This window comes from Symsagittifera roscoffensis, chromosome 4 (genome assembly GCF_963678635.1).
Source record: "Symsagittifera roscoffensis chromosome 4, txSymRosc1.1, whole genome shotgun sequence".
Classification (NCBI taxonomy): Eukaryota; Metazoa; Xenacoelomorpha; order Acoela; family Convolutidae; genus Symsagittifera; species Symsagittifera roscoffensis.
Genome location: NC_087065.1, coordinates 23431972 through 23452843, shown reverse-complemented (window position 1 = coordinate 23452843; position 20872 = coordinate 23431972). Strand labels below are relative to the sequence as shown.

General features: G+C 35.4%; 2 protein-coding genes across 3 annotated transcripts in view; both read right to left on the bottom strand.

The window, feature by feature from the left end:
* Positions 1-20872, bottom strand: part of LOC134843554 (protein disulfide-isomerase A3-like) — a 494465-nt gene that overhangs the window by 131589 nt on the left and 342004 nt on the right. The window lies entirely within an intron of this gene.
* On the bottom strand, positions 9183-11882 carry LOC134845107 (uncharacterized). The gene is made up of 2 exons (XM_063861964.1): positions 11583-11882; positions 9183-11512 (listed from the first exon to the last, which is right to left on the bottom strand). The coding sequence occupies exons 1-2, from the start codon at positions 11819-11821 to the stop codon at positions 9334-9336; spliced, it is 2418 nt and encodes an 805-aa protein (XP_063718034.1). The 5' UTR covers positions 11822-11882; the 3' UTR covers positions 9183-9333.

Below are 20872 nucleotides of genomic sequence, written 5' to 3'. Positions count from 1 at the left end.
GCCTTTTACTAAATTCACTTCAATTTTGATTTTTCATTTTGTTTTAATGTCTTTAAATCTATTTTCAGCTTACTTTTGTTAATATTATTTTTTATCTTGGTGGTAAAAAAATTCGATGCTATTTACACAGCAGCCAACTATCTGTTTGTTTTTTTTTTATGTTCTTTTTGAAAAATGCTTCATTGAATTCAAAAAAATCAAGAGCTATCGAAAAAATGAAATTTTTCAATGGCTATTCTCGATTTTTTCAAAAGGACTTGTTTTATCCACCAAAAAAAATAATAGTGGAATACTCTAACACATGCATATTGGTGGAGTATCAGATTCACTATTATAGCTTTTTTAAGTGCAAATTAATAATAAATTATTTTTGATGTTTAAAGTTTTAATATCAAGCAGAACTGTAAAAATGTATTTGACGCAGATTTTTAAAAGGTGAAGCCGCGGTTTGAACTATATTAAAAGATCACGTGGTACAAAATTGTAAAATTAACATCTAAAGAATTGTCCTCTTTTAACAGATTCATGTAAACTAGTTGAAATTTAATAACCTCTGCTCAATTTTAATAGAAACTTTCTCTTCAACATAGCCAATTAAGCTAATTGCTCTGACTCTCGAAAAAATTGACGGAATTTTGTGCTCAGGGTGTTTTTTTATCTTAGCAATTTTTAACACAAGAGTCCAAGCGGAGCTCGTCCAGAACACGTTCAGAAACAAATTAGACTGCGTTTATTGAAATTCAAAACCGTTTATCAAGCAAAAATAAAATTGTTGTCATGAAAAATTTTGAACTCAAAAATCTATTCTGGGATTTTAAACGGTTTGTGCGACCCGGAGGAAAGCATACAAATTATGTTTCCCTCGAAGGACCCAAAATTAGATTAGTAAGCCAATAAAATATAAAATATAAGCCGAAATTATTTAGGTCGAAAGTTTTTAAGCAAAGGTTAGAGGAATTAGAAATTGCAGGACTAAAGGAAAACATTTAAAAAACTAATGAAAACTGCATACGGGAAAAACTCTAAGATGGGGCAACTAAGCTAACATAACATAGGCAGACAATTAATAAGCTGACATTTTTTGAAACTTAAAAACAGCTGGGAACCAGCATAAGGCCAGAAGAATTTCAGAATAACGATCAATCGCTTGTATGGGACATCATTAGGCTAAATGGGGGTTTTTGTCAAAAATTTTAAATTTAACGTGTTCACTCGCGTTTTTTGTGCTAGAATCAAAAAGCTTAAAACAAGTGAAAAAGTACTGAAAAAGTAAATGTTCTCTGTTTTTCTAGTTTTCACTTTGAACAATTACACACAATATTTGTACTAACAGGACGGGTAACAGGAAGGAACTTTTTGTTGCTAAGTATTAGTGGCACTTCGTACCGAACTATTTATACCATTCAATTGACCATTTCCAAGGTTTAATTAGCTCCGGAAAATACTCCGTTAAGAAAAATCCTAATTTGAACCTCCCTAATGTCATTAAACTCCCTAATGTCAAAAATTTTACTAAATGTCAGAATGCGTTGTAGTAATATATTTCAGTTGTTGCACGTTTCTTCCTCCTTCAAAATTGTCCTTTCATTGCAATAGGCCTCCGATAGGTTGCAACCCTCCGATAGGTTGCACAAGCTACATTTCTTAAAGTTTTTCCCAAAGGAACTTTTTTGTGGTATCACTTCCTCCGAACGTTCTGAGATCAAAAAACCAATGTTTATACCAACAAGTGTTTTGCATACAACTAAATAGTCGTTGCCACACATTCATGATCAAACTTTATTGTTTTTACTACGACTTTCGCAACGAAAATGACGGAAAACTTTTGCTCGGGGTGTTTTTTTTTCAATCAAATTTCGACTTTTTAACTAGCCATTTTTGACGGAATTTTTTAAATGTCGTTCAAGAATATTGTTGAACTGAGCTTAAATTTAAAAAGATAATTCACCTATCATCATTTTTCGTAAAAATATGGGGATTTAAAGATTGACATTTTAGGCAATTTGGCACAATTAACGCGCAATATATTTCGCACTATCAACGCGTAAGTGGATATTTAATCCGTCTTAGAATTTGTTCCAAATTGGTTGAAGCAAGCTTTTTGTTATAATTCATACGCGTTCAGACAATTCGGCCACAGACAATTCAGCCAATTTCAAATTCAGACAATTCAGTCAAAATGAGTAAGACAATTCGGCCAAAGACTATTCAGACAGTTTTAAAGTTTTAAAACGTGCGCGCAAAAACTTTTCACATGCGGCAAAACATCAAATCTTTCATTAGACGACTTATAAGTAATTCCTTTCAAATGCATCTAAAACAATTAAAATTAACAGAACCAAAAATGCCTAAGCATAATAAAACTTTATACAACTCATTATGTTTCCAATTTTGGAATAATAGTTAAGCAAAAATCGAACTCTACAAAAAACTGCGCAATACTTAAAAGTTAACCAATTTACACGAAAGCAGACCCGAAATTGGGAATTTACAGGCGGTCAAAAAGGATATCAGTTAAAGGGCTGACCACCCTACCACGTACTGGCCACACAGTTACGCTGATATTCTTATCATGCCTTAGGCGGGGGAGGGTGCAACCGCCTATCAGGTAATTTGGGTAGTTGGTTGAAACTAATTTGATACTTAAACTTTTTTAAAAGATAAACTAATTGCGATTAAAATATTGACCAACCAGAAACCAGTACCGCGTTTAGCGCCTACTTTTTGCAGTTAAATGGTCCATTGACACAATTAACATTGATTAAATTTCATTATCAAGTAGCTTGAACAACTGGTTGATTAGTATCCGAATCATTCTCATTCATTCACATTTAGCAAAAGTTGACGTAAAATGGAATTCGTAATATCTGAACGCGGAAAAAAACATCTTTGTCTCGACGGTTATAGATACCGTGAAAAAAACCAACTTAAGAACGGTCTCATTAAATGGCTATGTACATTTGGAAATTGTAGAGCAGTGGGTTATTTGGACGAACAGCAAGAATTTACCTTAAAAACCGAGCACGCTCATTTACCGAGCCCCTCAAAAATTCAAGCCAAGAAATTTGCTAATGAAGTTCGAGAAAAAGCCGCAAACACCGGTAACGCTCCCCGACAGATTGTTTTCAACGCCCAAATTGACCTGCCTCTTTATGCAGCGCTCACAATACCGAGTTACTCAACATCCCTTCGAAGTATAAACCGAATCAGGCAGCAAGCTTTGGAAACAATGCCAAAACCAAAAAACCTTGAGAGCGTCGACGAAATTCCTGAACCTCTCAAACTCGCACACAGCGGTGATACGTTCCTGTATTTTGATTCTGGTAAGTCGGACAGTCGAGTTTTAGTTTTTGCAACACTACCAGCGCTTGATTTGCTTTCTCAGTCGGAAATCTGTCATTGCGATGGAACGTTTTCAGTGGCACCAGACGTCTTTTACCAAGTTTATACTATTCATGGTGTAATCGAAAACGCAGTTATACCCTTGGTGTATGCTCTGCTGCCCAATAAGACGCAAGACACTTACGAAAAACTTTTTGGCTGCTTAGAGCAATTTGGAAAAAAAGTAGTCATTGACTTTGAAGCCGCTGTTCGCAACGCCATAAAAAAAATGCAGCCTGATACAGAAATTAAATTCTGTTTCTTCCACCTGGGCCAAGCAGTATGGCGCAATGTACAAAAAATTGGTTTTTCGCGCAAGTACATGGACGATGATGAGTTTCGACTGAATGTCAAAAAAATGATTTGCTTGGCATTCGTTCCCATTGACGACGTTATTTTCGCGTTTGAGGCGCTCCGAAAAGAGGATCCCTCAGAGGAGTTCCAGAGTCTATCAGACTACTTCGAAGACACCTATATTGGTGCTTGTCGAGGAAATAGACGCGTCAAACCAAAGTTTGACATTGCCGATTGGAACGTTTTCAATCGGGTGCTCAGCGGAGAACCTCGTACGAACAATGCGTTGGAGGCATGGAATGGCAGCTTCAATAAGTTCGTATCGACAAAGCATCCAGCCCTCCCCAAGTTGATCACCCGATTCAAAGATGAGCAAAAAAACGCCGAAATTAATGTAGAGAGACTGATGTCCGGTGATATTATCAGAAAACAGAAGCCCAAGTATTCAATAGCAAATGATAAACTCGTTCAAAACGCAAAAAACTACAATCGAGACCATATACAGAAGTATTTAAAACTGTGTACCTTCAATGTACATATTTCGTAAAACTTTATGCATAGCAAGTTTGTTTTGATCTTCGAAATTTGTTATTTGATGTTTTACATTTCTTTGGTAAACTGTTGAAAGCCTTCTGACTCTAATCAAATTAGAAAAGTTTTATTGTTCCCTTTTATCTTGTCTCTTTAATCTAAATCGGCCGAATTGTCTTTGGCTGAATTGTCTGAGTTTTTTTGGCTGAATTGTCTGTATTTTAAATCGGCTGAATTGTCTGTGGCTGAATTGTCTCTGCGCCAATTCATACTTTACTAGGAGCGAAATCTATCACTTTGTATTTTATATGGCGTTTCGGGGGATGATAACAGAATTCAAAAAGTAAACAAGACTGCTCGTATCAGGGCGAAGCCCTGAAAGTTCCGACTGCCTTTTAACGTTTATTGAGCAGTAATAACATAAACAACATAGAAAAAAATTAATGAAATAAAATAAAATGAAAAACTTTTTTTTCTGAAAATTGAAAAAGTTTCTACGAAAATCATCCCCCCACACGCCATATAAAGTATAAAACAATAAATTTCGCTCCTTGTAACAAATCAATTATGGCAAATATGCTTCTTTCAACCAGTTTGGATTGATTTTTAAGACGGATTAAATCTCCGCTTACTCGTTAATAGCGCGACTTATATCGCGCGTTAATTGTCGCAAATTGGTCAAAATGGCCATCTTTAAACCCTCATAACTTTACGAAAAATGATCACAGGTGAAATATCTTTTCAAATTTAAGCTCAGGACAACAATGGCTTTCGAATGATATAAAAAAATTCCGTCAAAAATGGCTTGTTAAAAAGTCGAAATTTGTCTGAAGAAAAAAAAACCCACCCCGAGCACAAATATTCCGTTACTTTCGTATCGAAAGTCGGAACAAAAAAAGGCGTTTATTGATCCATAGGGCTAAAAATGCAGTCGGATCATTCAGAGCTTCGCTTGAGAAGATGGTGATTGCAATTGTTTTAACCAAATCAACCAGATCTATCAGTGTTTTAATCTCTGCATCAGTATAATCTACATTGAATATTATGAAATCGTGAAATTAGGATATTTGGACTGATTAAGTAAAAAGACCCAAAGAATATTAGAAATTAAGAGCGAAGTAGTTGTCCCGAAGTAGCACTATTCAACCTCACATAATTTAACAATTGGCCATCGAAAATCAAATGTCTTTTAATTTTAAAAACTGAGCAAGGAAATAATTATCTTTTGGACTGTATTGATAGATTTTTATTGATTTTATAGATTTTATTGACCAAAATCGCTAATTAAAAAGTTGAAATTTGTCTGAAGAAAACAATCACATCCAACAAAAACATTTCATCATTTCTTTGAAAGTTTAAACAAAAATGTATCATTTAGTTTCAAAAAAGAGAAGAGTTCTCACAGTTCTGAACAACTGCAGAAACAGAAACCGTTAACTCGCCCCAATACAACGATCAAAAGTTTTAAGCTATGTGACTTTAGAGATATCACAACTGGTTTCTGTATAACTCATAGAAGCATTGCGACCAGACTATGAGGTAGAATGAGCTTTTTGAGTTATAGAAAAAGTAACGTACTTACATTAGAAACTATCTTATTCAGATGCAAAGCACAGGTTCACACCACTTGCGATACCGCACAAAATAAGCATTGCAAGCTAGCAGAAATGAAAGTCACTAACTCCTAAATAATGGAAAAAAAAACTTTTATTTTTTCTGGAATGCTTTTTCTTGCGAGTTTTTTATTCGCAATGAGTAGAAGTGACCACGCACTTAAAAGCCACGCATTTAATGATCCAAGGATGTGCTATATGAATTCAACTTGAACTGAGAAATAAAGCACTTCTCATATTTAAGCGCGAACATGGAGTGTTAAGCATTTAAAAAGTACAAAACTAAGCCCTTAGAAGTTTCAAGCATTGAGAAACGATGTAAAACGATATATGACTTTCGCATTAGAACCACGTAACTGTAGGTTACCAATCACATGAGTTAAAAAGAGAGGCAAAACTGAGCTTTGCGCCACTTGCATTGCAACAAGTATAGGATTAAAACAGCAAGATACTCAAGAACTATCAAAGAAGACTTCGAACGTTGTTGTCGTTGAAATAACTAGAAAAAAAGAAAATCAAGTTTTTTATGTTTAAACATATTAAACTTTTTAAAAGGTTGCAAGTGACGTTGATTTCGAACATTCAAAACTTAAATTTTGGGCCAAAGAGTAAGATCTCAAAAACAATTCCCGAAATTTGTAGGAAAGAAAATATTAGGTAAATAAGCCGACAGAATTGAAGCTAAAAGTCCACAAAAAAAATCACAACCAATGTACAAATTTAAATTCTGCCAGATTTTTAGAATGCTAAAACACTCAAGGTAAGCACAATTCAAACTGTTTAAAAAAACAAAAAAACAATTCTCAGATCTGGCAACTGAGCCGACAAAACATAAGCAGACACACAATAGCCCGAATTCTTTTAAACAGGAATTTTTACCGTTTGAAAAAAAACAGGTCCTGGTCAGATTCGAACACTGGATCTTTGCCGCCCCAGGCGTATTCGTTAACTCCAGGCTAAGAGGGTAGGAGACGGTAAAAAATTTGAACACAGTCCTGTGAACACAGTTATTTACGGGAAAAAAGTCGAGTACCCGATTGCAATACCCTTGTTTTCGCAAGTGTAAAAACTCCCTAAAAAGCGGGCGTTTCAACCAATCACATGCAAGTGATCAAAATAAATCAAATACAAGCAGCCTTGAATGTGCTTTTAGTTAAGCGGTTATAACTAACTGATGATAATTACAACCACCAAATAAAATCTATCTATAATTAATACAGAGGCTGAAACTCAACATAAAAAGGTTCCTAGATATCCTTTGAGTCATTTTCCCTCGCGCCCTTGTGTTCAGCAATCCGTCTTTCAGAACAAAACGAATCATGTCAATAAATTACGCGCAATTGAATGAAAAACGCAGAAAGGCAATTAACTTTTTAGAGGTACAATGGCGTTTTTTGGTTATTCGAAATCACAAACAAATAAAAATCTTACAGCGCTGAGTGAAGTATATCCTGTTGCTTGAAAAATTCTTGCCTTTCTAGAGTCATCAAGGTTATTTCAAGCAAACTTTCACGTTAATATGTTATTTTATTCTTCCGAACACATTCTGACTTCCATCCTATATTTCGCTGGAAGAAAAAAGAAAGGATTCTAGAGCTTTCTGGTAAGAAAGTCAATCCCGATTGCAATATACTTCTCGTCACTGTAATCTTTTGCGCTAGTGATTTTCAAATATAAATCAACTTTTGAACTTAAATTTCCAGAGAAAATTGTTTTCGTTTCAACATTTGCTATTAAAACGTGTTTAGCTCCGCGTGAATATCAAATCGGAAAAAAAGAAAGCCTCTAAGACAATAGAATGTGAAATTAGCATCCGAAAAAAATATAAACCGGTAACAAAGCCGAAAACATTTTAGCAGAAATCCTTGAATCCGGAAAAAATCAACAAGGCTTAAGACTTATAAAGAGTTAAAAAGTACCCCTTGCCCTCAAAACACACATAAATTAAATTTTATTTGGTCGTCATAAGAAACAATATGAGGCCACGAAGACGATATAATATAGATTGAAACCCATTCAGCCGAAATGTGAAAATGAAAAGCCTAAAAAAATCAAAAACGTTTATTGAGTCCCCTCTCCCTCAAAACACACACACACAGACACGCCCATAAAATCTTTTATCACTCGTCGAACGACGCAATATGAGGCCAATAAGTCGCTATGATATCGGCCGAAACCTATCAAGCAGATAAAGAAAAAAGATATATATCTTCAGCGGTAAATTTGTAAATAGGGGCTTCGAAGAAATGAGTCCAGATGAGTCCTTTGTCACAATTTTTACACACCCTCCTACTTTTCACAGCGTTCCTCAGAATACCACTCACACTACTTCAAATGGTGGTTTAATTCTCTTAGCTCTCTAATGAACATTCACGTTGCCAAACTTTTCAAAAAAAACAGGCTGAGAATGAAGTTTAGGGACCAAAAAATTAAGCAAACAAACCGAACAGGAAAAAATTTATGCCATTTTTGAAATTTAATACCGCGCACCTTCTCGTTTCCATTTTTTGAAGGTAATTTGCCTTCAATTTCGAACAAACAAAGCAATTAAACTTAGCATGCAAAAGTTAATTTTTGCCGCTTAAGTTTCAACCTTGCTTTTGAGATTACCGAGGTAAGCGATGAGATGAAACTTATTATGCCAATCACCTCCCGGCCCTCCCCCATTAATGGGTGGGAAGGAATTCGGGCTTAAGGTGATTTTTTACTACATAATTTTTATTACCGCTAAGACAGCTCGAACGGGTTTCAAATGCGGTATCATACTATTTTGAGACATCCATTTTTTTTGGCTGACTGACCCTAAAATTTTTCTACGGGCGCCTTTGGCGCCAAAATAGAGTAATTTCGAGGGAGAGCACGCGCCGAAAAAACGCAATTTTTTGGTCAAAATTTTCCGAAAAATGCCTAAAAACGCCTGTTTACTCAAAAATTTGCCTAAGGCGCAGAAATTTTGGTTAAAATGGTGTCCTTAAAGTGGTTTGGGAGACAGCTCAAAAATCAATTTGGGTCAAAGAAAGGCCGACAAATATTTTATGAAAATCCGTCCGCCCTCGAGAAAATCCTAGATCCGCCCCTGGTTAAATGTCAGTGATTTGATCAGCTCGTTTTGAGGAAATTTTCTTCAACTGTCCATTTGACATTTTCAAAGCCAAACAAAATTAAGCACGTCTTTTCACTGCTTCCTGTTGACGTGCTCTGCTGAAATCGGTAACTGAGGATTCTCTCAAGTATTATTCGAGACTGTGCGTCTCGTCTCTATTTAGCCTGATTTACTATCGCTCAGCGTCTGGTATTCGTGATAACTCCCGCATTCTTTTGTGGCTATTATGCCTACTTTGCCCCTTTTGATATGAAAAACAGAAAAAAAAACTTTCATAATTTTTTGTGTATCAACAATTTAATTAGCATATACAGTTATACATATTTACAGATTTATCTACATATATTTAGAATGAAAACCCATCTAGCTGTACAAATTATCACATCGAGATATTAAAATTAGTTTTTGATTTCATTTTCGACCGAATGTCGGTCTATAGTTGGAGGAGCTCTGATTTCTACTACTTGATTCACTCTCCGATCCACTTTCATTGCCATCACTTTGCTTCTTGTTTCTCATTTCTAGTAACTCTCGCATCTTGTTTTGGTCCAAAGAAGAACTTAGTAATTCATTCAACCAGTCTTGGCCGTCGGAACTTTGTTTCAAATCTGTTTTAGTTTCAGATTTTTTTACTTTCACGAGATCACCAACAGTTCGGTTCCTGGCTGAATCTTGAGAGATCGATGCAGTGTATGTGGACTCCCTGCTGTCATGAAATGAATTCTTAATATCCGACTTCTCGACAAAACTATTATCGCTTTTGAAACTACTTTTAGAATCTTTGTTTTCGTCATACGAGTCTACCTCAAATTCAGCTGCAAAATCTTCCATCGATTTTTCCACTGGATCCAATTGTAAATTCCTTCGAGCGATACTTTCAGACGAGTCAATTGTGCTGTTTGCGTTTAAGTTTGCTGTCTCTACCCTCTCGTCATCTTTTTGGGGTGACTCGGGTTCAAAGTCATCTTCCACTTCGTAATTTTCAAGCTCCAACTCATCATAATCGTGGTAATCTGCGGAATGAGATTCTTGTTTATGCCCGTTAGACTGGTCCACGTCAAAAGATTCGTCTAATTCAACCATCGGCAAAATTTTCACAACCGTTGTGCTTTTCTTGCTTTCCGGGGTCACCGCATTTTTCTGTGCTCCTTGTTTGTCTTCGAATTCATTTTTAGCTTTCTGTTCAACTGCAGAAATTGGTTGGCTTTCACGGACAATTTCTCCTTTTACACCTTCCCGTAAAGGATTATCTGTCTCAGGAAGGGCCAGTTTGTCATGTTTAATGCATTGCGAAACTCGATCTCCTTGTTCTTTTGCCAAGCGTTTCTTACATAGTTTTTTCTTTGGTTTTTCAACATTTTCCTTCGCACTTTTTGGAATGATTGCATTCATTTGCGACTCATTCAGTGACATACTTTGAAACAGAGTTGGATTCGAACTCCGCAGCCGAGCGAGATAAGTGCTTGTAAGTCCGTATTCTAGTCTAGATTGGGGTCTGGAATGCGGTTTGGGCACTGTACTAGTTCTAATCCAGCTTTTCCTAGCTGGAATTGAGTCTCTTATCTTAATTTCACAAAGCCGCTTGTGATGGTGATGAGAATGATCAGGCAAAACAGATTGTTTTGCTTTACCTTTTGGGTGATGTAATAACGATGATTTTGGTCTTTCTATTATTTTCGTAATACCAAGTTCATTCTTGGTTATGGCATCGTCACTTTTAACCAGAGATTGGACACTTTTATCCACCTTCTGGCTATTTTCCTCAAGTTGCGCCTGCCTAGGGGATGGAAACTGATAATCGAAGTTCCGCTGGCCAAAAGAAACTCCAGCTTTCTCCAGCTCACAGTACAAGGCTTCTAGTATGGGAAAACTGGGGTTCAATTTTGGAACATTTACTCCAGCCGTACCATCGGATTGCACGCCGATCGAATCAGTTGAAAGGAATCGCCCCAATGATTTTTCAAACTTACCTAGTTGAGAATCAACTTTGATTTCATGTTTCTGCTTTGAAACAATATTTGCACTAGTTCTGCGGTAAAACAGCGTCGGCGGGTCATTTCCGGTTTTATTTTTATCTGCCACAGTTTGCGCTTCCAGATCCGACTTCTCAGGTGTTTCGGGCTTCTGAGTCAAAACCAAATTCTCAAGATTTTCTTTCATTGATACGCTGCGTTTTTTATCGGTCTGGGTCTCGCTGCTTTTCACAACTGTTGGCTTTGAACTTTTCTCAATTTTCGATGCTTCGATGTTATCTTTGTCCAAACTCTGAGCTAGAGGTTTACGCGTAAGCTTAGCGAACATGTTTGACTGCTCTGCATCAGAGAGTTTGCTATTCGGTATATGCTGTACAGCTAAAGTTCCCAAACAGTGCATTTTATAGGAAACAAGCGCAGTGCCAATCTCACAGCCCATTAGATTGTAGATAGAAAATCTTCCCTTTTCTCCCTTGACTACTGGTATACGTAGACCGTGTTTATCTAATTCCGATTCGAGGCCATCTGCAACCCTCAGAAGAGGTATTGTTGCTGAACCTCTGAAGGTGAGTCGCTGATCTTCGCTTTTATAGGCCATAAGCAAGTACAGAGGGATCCTAAATCAAAACTTATTTATTGTAAGCAGTATTAGTGTCTGGTTTAAATTTCTGAAGAAAACGAACTTACTTTTTGAGGTTTAGCAGTAAGTCCCGAACATTGTACCGAAATAGACATGACTTCCCAGCGGAGAATGATATCGAGCTACCTAATGCCATTTTGCCAAACTCAGCCTCAAGGGCTAGCGGGTCAAAATCTAGTATTTTCATTAACAGGAGCGGATTGCCATATTGGGATTCAAGTTGATCCGGACCTTTCAACTGAATAGTGTGGATAAACACTTCCGCCGAGAAAATTGCTTCCTCCATGACACGCCTGAAATTATTCAAACGCTAAGCAAAGAAGTAAAATGAATATAGATTGTTTTCGAGGCCACATCCTTCGATTCTGAGACGGACTTAGGTAAATTTCATTTAGATCTTGAGGCTGAGTTTGGCTAGCCTTAGGTCTCCCCTTCACTATTACTACTATTTTATGTCACTGATAAATATCATTTTTTAATAAAGATACTACTAAGCGATATCATTTTTTGGTTAAGTCCATCTCAAAAATTATCAAAAATGACATTTTTGGGGGTCCGTACCCCCAGAGCCGCATTCCCGGATAGCCGAAAAAACTAAAATTTTCATATTACGGAAATTAGTAACAAAACAAAATTGGATTTCACAAATTGGATTTCACGAAATGGATTTCACAACCAATTTAAATTTGTAGCGATCAGTCGGTTCATTTTAATGTCTTATTTTTAATTTCGCTTTTAATCGCCAACATGTTTGACCTCGAAACTTTCCGAAATTTGAGCGACGAAATGAAATACGAGCTGTATAAAGACTTGATCGAAAATGTTACTTATTTTAAACGACTTATCGAAAACTTAACTGAATCAACGAAAGATGAAGAAAAGGGAAACAAACTTATTGATCTAGAAAATTTTAAAAACACGGGCAATTCGAAAATTGCAGAAAACAAATTTGAAAATGAATGGAGCAAGATTGAAACTCGGAGCAGAAATCAGAACAAACGAAGCGAAAATAACCAAGAAAGCAAGAATAACCAAGAAATCAAAATACAAGCAACCAATATTCAAGAAGAAAAATTCGACCAACAACGAAAACATTTATTTTTACCACGAGAAGGAGAATATTCTGGCCTATTACTGGGAGACTCAATTGTTAACAGAATCAATGGGGATCAAATATCGGAAAATGTGTTGGCGAGAGGATTTGGTGGGCACAAAATTTCTGCATTGCTGGAACGCGTGAGAAACAGTAAATCGCGACATTTCAAACATGTAACTACGCTAATTGGAATGAATGACTGCCTCTCAAATAATTTCGACGCGAAGGAAGCCGTGAGTAGCTTAGAAAAACTAATTTATCTCGTAAATCATAAATTCTCCCCAGAAACAATTTCACTATGTACTGTAACTCCCTTAGGCGCTTTTAGAAAAGATTTTAATCCAAATGTACAGAAGCTAAACAAGCAAATTCTTAATTTAGTACGGAATGTAAAGGACTTGGGCGAAGTAAAATTTGATATTTTAGACATAAACAAAAATTTTAGTCAAAATACCGATGCGCTTAGCTCGGATGGTTTGCATCCTTCTGATGGGGGTGTTGAAATTTTGGTGCAGAGTTTTAGAGATTCTTTTAGAGGTTCTGATATTAATGCAAACACATGTGAGATTACAACCCGCCCCAGAATGAAGCAAACCCAACAATCATCAAATTTAGATCCAAAAACGACAGAAATGATACAATTTTTCCAAAAAGGTGCAAAAATCTTTAGGAAATACTAGTTTCGCATTTTTTCTTGGTGCAAATTTGGCGATTATTTAATTTATTTAATTTATTATGCTGAATATTAAATTCTGGTTGTTTTGTGCAATTTTTCTAATTTCCAAGGCTCAGATGGAAAATATAGAAAAAACCATTGTTTACTGGGGCTATCTAAGCTGCCATCAAAAGATATTATCATCGAAATGTGGGATAAATGAGCGGAGAGCTACCACACTGACTCATCTTTTCCTTTTTGCGTTGTTACTGACCCAAAGTGGGGATGTTGAAAAAAACCCTGGTCCTATTGAAACCATTGAAACAGTCTGCGGCATCTGCTCAAAAAATTGTGCAAATCTTAAATTTGTTCATTTGAATTTTCAAAGTTTTATTAGAAAACGGATGCATTTGAAAAAATTTCTTGATGATATGGGCGAAAATACAATTATAGGAATTTCCGAAACGTGGCTTAAAAAAGAAGATAGTGAAAATTTATGGAATCTCCACCCTAGAACGCATGCGATGTTCAGATATGATAGGCAATCAGCGGTAAAAAAAAAAGGCGGTGGCGTTTTGTTATATATACCAGCCAAATTGGCTCCGAAATTGAGGCCTGATTTAAATTTATTTGATAAAGAAAAATATGAGTCAGTGTGGGTTGAGTGCAAATCTACATTTAACATTTCCAGTAAAGAAAAAATGTTAGTTAATTTGTGTTATAGCAGATCAAGCAGATCAAACTTTATTGATTTTTTTGAACAATTATCGCTTAACATATATAATGCATTTTCAGTTTCTAATAAAATTACGCTTGTGGGTGTTTATAACATAAATTATCTGGATAGCAAAAAAAAATCTTAGATTCTATAATTCTTCCATATGGATTGAAGGTTTTTTGTGCAAATGATGAGACCAGAATTAGTTCCTCATTTAAAACTCATATCGACTACATTATCAGTGACTATGAAACAAACGGCATTGAATTTTGTTTTGATACACCTTATAAAACCGACCATTTTGCTTCATTTATTTTGACGGACATAAAATGCGGCAAAAGTTTACCGAGGATAATTTCGACTTTCAATAAGAAAAAATATCAGAAAAATGAATTTTGCAATACACTCTCCGTTCTTCCTTGGAATTTCTAGTGCTCTTCAGCAACATGCTCCTATCGAAAAAAATTTTGTTCGTAATTTTGAACCAAAAAATATATTGAAAACGGAATGGTTCGATTCATAATGTCAGCAATTGTTGAATAAGAAACAGAATTCACTCAAATCATATCGCAGTCAAAGCACAAGCGATAATTGGTCAAAGTGCCAGTTTTTACGTAATCAAATGAGCCAAATGATTAGAAGTAAACAACTCGAAGTAAACAACTCGAAAAAATTGTTTTTCACTTCTCAGCACTATCCAACAAAAATGGAAATATATTAACCAAGTTAGAGGTACATGTTCTGGCAACAATCGAATTACAGTTCTACGAAATTCCTTCAGTGAAATGATAACCCAAGACAAAAAAAATGCCAATCATTCAATTTATATTTTTTCAAACTTAGGCGAATTTTTCGGCGCTAAAAAGCCTCCGAATTACAACAAATCTGCCTCTGAATCTGCACCTTTCCATTTTCAACACATTACAGTGAATGCTTTGATATAGTTCAAAAAATCAATGTTAGAAAACCTCTCGGACCTTGTACCGTACCTGCTTGGGCAATCATTGACGGTCAATCAGTTATAGTTCCACAGGTAACTTTTGTCATAAATACTTGCTTAGATGAGAACATTTTCCCGATCGAACTGAAAAAAGCACACGTAACCCCTTATTTTAAAAAAGATGACCCAATGGATGCAAAAAATTATCGGCCAATATCAATAACTTGTGCTTTTTCTAAAATTTTTGAAAAAATTTTACACGCTCAAATAACAGAATATCTTGACAAATTTCAAATAATGACACCATTTCAATTCGGATTTCGCAAAAACATTTCAACACAAGATGCTCTTGTTTATGTGACAGAAAGTATTCGAAATCAAATAGATTCAAAAAAAATCTTACATGCAGCTTTATTAGATCTGTCCAAGGCTTTTGATTCTATTTCGCATGAAGTTTTAATTGAAAAAATGCTTTCTCTCGGTGTTTCAAATGGAGCAAATGCTTTAATTGCTAGCTTCCTAAATAAACGTATTCAAAGAGTAAACGTCAATGGAATCTTTTCAGACTGGATTGAAATCAAACGAGGTGTCCCACAAGGAACGGTACTTGGTCCGTTGTTGTTCAATTTATATGTTAATGACATTCAAGAGCGATTATATGAAGGTTGTACTTTAGTTCAATATGCTGACGACCGTATGGTTTTTTCTTCTTCTATAATTTCTGAGGATGCTTTGAATCGATTGCAAAAATCACTTAATAATCTAACGGAATTTTTTGCAGAGAACCAATTGAATCTGAATGCATTTAAATCGGAATTTATAACATTTTGTCAAAAAAATGATAGCAAAAATGTAGATACTGATACAATAGTAATTAATGGGCATTATGTAGCCAAAAAATCAGAATGCAAATATTTAGGCCTTATTCTTGATTCAAGTTTATTTTTTCATGCTCAAATCAAAACAATTCTCCAAAAAATGGCACAAGGAATTAAAACTATAGATACAATTGGACAACAACTGCCGACATTATCATTAGTTGCCTTGCTTCATTGTCTTGTTTTAACTCATTTAGATTTTTCAGCAATATTTTTACAACAAATTAATGCTACTATGATGCTATCTCTAGAGAAACACTGGGCGTTAAAAAGAACATATTTCAGATCGAAATTTAAATCTTCTTCCCTTCTTCGCATTAGCAAATCGTTCATTGTAATCGAGAAAAGAATTGAGTTAAAGTGTATAACATACTTATACCAATATCTTACAAACAAAAAGAAGGCTTTTCAAAATACATTGAGACTACCGACTGCCAATTATAAGCTCAATAAAAAAACGAAACAAATTATTTTTGACAAACATTGTTCAACCGCTTCTCTACAAAACTCATTTTTTCATTTGACTTCTAAAAAATGGAATTCACTGCCCATAATTTTGCGCAATTTAGAAAAATCGAGAACAGGATTCAAGAAAAAACTGAAAGAATTTTACGTGAGTGAATTGAGAAACAATCCAATATGTACAAATACAAATACGTGGCGTGATTTCCGTTTTTGCTAGTTCTATATGTTTTAATTTAGTTTAATTTTCCAGACATTTTTTGAAAGAGAATCTGTATATACTCTGTATATACGCTGTATGCTTCGACTATCTATAAAATTGTTTGTAAAGTTTTGATACCAGCTCGTTCTTAATTCTTAAAACTGATGTTTTTTAGTATCTGTAACTTCATATATTTTAATCAACCAATTTCTGAACTGTAACCGAACTTGTTTTGTTTTGTTTTGTTTTGTTTATTGCTTGTTTTCTGATGTTGTGTTTTGTTTGATGTAACCAATGAGTTTTAACCAACTTTATTATTTACACTTTGCTATACTGATGCCTCGGCTTTTTACTGTATAGTAATTCAGGTGTTCTTTCTTCTTCTTCTTCTGGATTAAAAGGCAAATTCGTCACAAAATTTGGATCATTTTTTTCGGGACTTAACTAAAAAAAATTTAAAAGACAAAACATTTTCTATGCGTAATTGCTTTGATTTTCAGGAATTGGAAAGCAAAAAATTGCGACTACTTTGATAATGGAATGTTTTTATTCGGCTACCCGGGAACAAAATTTTTATCGAGGTACTACTTTGATAGAGTGGTCCCTCGAAAAAGCAACTAAGATAGACAAGTCCCGCATGCATTTCGCATGTTATAATTTTGAAAACTAATCTGTGTATGAATTATTCATTTCAAAAATCTCGCGAAATATGTTTAGTCAAGAAAGTTTCAGATTACAAATTGTAATTACTGCATAGTTTACATATTGAAATTTGCTCGCTTAACTCTATTTTACGTTTTAACAACCATAATTGGGTTGACTTATTTGTAATAAAAACCCACTATGGGAGTTTTTTTTAGTGTTCAACCTTAAAATGGTTGGGGAGAGTTTAGGATGTAACAAAACATAAAATTTATTTGAAAATATACTGCGACATCTTTCGGAATGGCGAGATCATAATTATTAACCAGTTCGAGAGCTTTATGTGGCTATTTCTCAAGTGAATTTGTTATTTTCAAGGGACCACTCTATCATAGTAGTACCTTTTTTGGCTATCGGGGAACAAAATTATTTTTTGGCTATCTGGGAACCAATTTTTTTCGGCTGGCCAATAAAAAATTGTTTTAGATAATCAGGGAACACAGAATTTTTATAGTAAATAATCGAATAAGAGCTAAACTAAATAAGTGTCTTGAGATCGACGCAGGTAGCGGAGCAGGTGCCAAAAAAAATGTTCAAAAGCTCAGTTGCTTGCTAAGTTTTGTCGAAAGTTGAAAAGTTATGTCAAAAATGAGATCTTTACAGCGTTTCGAAATAGCTAAAGTTTAGCTGATCCAAAAAGCTCAATTTTGTCAGTTTTTTCAAATAACACTTTCCTTTATCATAGGTGAATACCCCATTGAGACCTGTCCTCCCATTGCCTGGTAGCTCTTATTATAACCTGAACAAAGTTCCTTCAAAATTCTTCGAGATAATTGAGGGCGCAAACATCGAAACGAACTCATTAGAGAGCATTGGTCTTGAGCCGAACGAAAATGTGATAATTCTAGATGTGAAGAGTTTGTATACAAATGTTCCATTCAAAGAATCAAAAGACATAGCTCTGAGAAAACTGTATGAGCAAGATCAACCAGCATCAATTGCTAGGAAAACCATGAAGAGACTATTGCACATGGCAGTTAGTCAAGTTCATTTCAATGGCATGGAAACATGTTACAGTTTGAGAGATGGTTTTTGCAATGGGGGCATCTTTTGCCGTTATTTTAGCAAATCTTTGGTTGAAGCAGTACGAAGATTCACTATCGAGGGATATTCCCGAAAGGTTTATTCCCGAAAAAGATCTTAATGGAATATGTCCCGAGTGCAAATAGAAGGTCACGTACAGTTCACAAGGTGTGGAATGTGAATACTTTTGAATTCATTTCACGTAAATTGCGGTGATCTATCAGATGATGGGTATCAAAACATAAGTGAAACTGTATGGTACTGTAGAAAATGTATCGCGATGAAGAACAAAAAAAAGTCACTGATCAAGCTAAGTTTTTTCTCCGTTACGTTGACGATATAGTTAGAACATGGAGGGTGATCCTGAAAAAATGCTATGGGTAGCAAACTTGCTAAATCCAAACTTACAGTTCACAATAGAGACACCAAACAAAAATGCGATATTGGCAATTTCGGATTAACAGATTAGTATTGACAAATTCAAGGAAAATTAACTGTGGTTGGTATCAGAAACCAAAAGATACAGTTAGCAAACTAAATTTTAGAATTTGCGCCCTCTTCAGTACAAGAGTAGTGTGATTGACGGAACTGTTCACCGGGTTTTCCGCAGAAGGTCAACATGGGAAGATTATGATAAAGCGATGGAAATCAACCATAAACAGTGGTTGGATAATCAATATCCGGAAAGTTGGTTGTCGCGGGTCGCATCGCAAGCGCTTGAAAAAATGATCAGGCAGTGCAAAAACGAAAAGGAGATGGCTGAGAAAAAGAAGCACTGTGATTATAGCAGCGATTCACCACCCATCCTGATGGTTCAATATTGGGAGAACCACAGTCAGACATTAGCAAAAAAAAAGTTCTTGATATCACCAATGAGCAGATAATTTTCACGACGAGGAAAATGAAATTTTGTAAGCCCTCTTTAAAGTCCTCCTTTTCCAGTGAACTGAAATCAATAGTGGTGTACAGACTTGAATGTTGTGGATGCAAATCCATCTATGTTGGCCAGACGGTCCGACATCTCACCACAAGGATTGAGGAACCCCGAAAAGAGGATACTCCAGTTGGACAGCATATAAGGCAGTGTGGAAGTGATAGTGGTAAGTTGAAGTTTAAATGGAGGATAATCGACCAGACGTCCAGCAGCTTTAAGTTACTTTCATTAAAGTCGCTGCATATTGGAAAACAGAGATCAGCAATTCTAAACGAGTTACGAGTTTAGAAGTAGGAAGCTGACACTAAGGCTATAAATCCAGAATAGTAAAATTTTAGACAAAAAAAACATTGAAATAACTTACATGTTTACAAGAATAAAACGAAAAAACAAAATTGTAAAAAAAAAGTTGGAAACTCTCAGAAATTTGTGCCTAAATGAATAAAATTGTTAAAAAATAGTTGTTAAATAAAATTAGTGATAATTGTGAAGCTGTGATCGGCTAAGTTTTTTAATTTTTGAAATAAAGATGTGTTTGACACTTTTTTGATCTTTGATCCTTTTGTACACATAGTTCACATTTTTAAAACGTGAAGATGCACAAAAATGTGCCAAAACGTTTGTTTGAATTTACAATTTTAACGCATTCTCAAATTACTTGGGATGAAGGGCGGGGGCTTCAATGGGAAAAAGCTATGTTTATTTAAAAAGAAACTTTTTAAGCTATTAGTTTGGCGTGGATCGGATCAATTTTTTTGGCTACTTGGATCAAAAAAGATGTCGGCTATCTAGGAACAATTTTTTTTGGCCATGAGTAAACGTTTTTTTTTTCAGCTATCCGAGTATTCGGCCCGGTGTCATGCCACCATTTTTGGGACTTGTTTTCATGAATTGCGCCTGAGACTCAGGAAAACAGGCCAACTTGCTTATAGCAAAGCTTGAAAACAGAGATTTCCACAATCTTAATACAGCCAATCAGAATAAAAAAACAGATAGATTTTCTCTAATGCTCACAAATGGGAAAAAGGGTTGGCATGAAAGTAGCGACAAAACAAAATTGATCAAACAAAAAAAAAGTGTAAACTCTCAAAAATTTGTGAAATAACGAATAAAATTGTAACATAAAAATTATTAATTAATTTTAGTAATAATTGTGATGTTGTGATCGCAATAATAATGTGTATGACACTTTTTGGTTACTTGGAACAAAAAAGATTTCGGCTATCCAGGAACGAATTTTTTTCGGCTATGAGGGAGCGATTTAGAGGTGCTGTAATATTGCGTCCCCCTTCAGTACAAGAGAAGTGTGATTAAAGGAACTGTTCACCGGGTTTTCGGCAGTACGTCAACATGGGATAATTATGATAAAGCAATGGACATGATATTGGTTGAATTTCCAATATCCGGAAAGTTGATCGGTCGTTGCGGGTTGCATCGCAAGCCCTTGAAAAAATCATCAGGCAGGGCAAAAACAAAACGAAAATGGCTGAGAAAAAGAAGACCTGTGATTATAGCAGCGATTCACCACCCATCTTGATGATTCAATATCGGGGGAACCACAATCAGACATTAGCAAAAAAAAGTGCGCGATATCACCAATGTGCAGACAATATTCACGACGAGGAAATTGAGAACTTGTATGCCCTCTTTAAAATCCTTCTTTTCTAGTATCCGGAATCTTCCTGGAATGCCGAAATTTTTTTGTTCCAGGTAGCCAAAAAATCTCA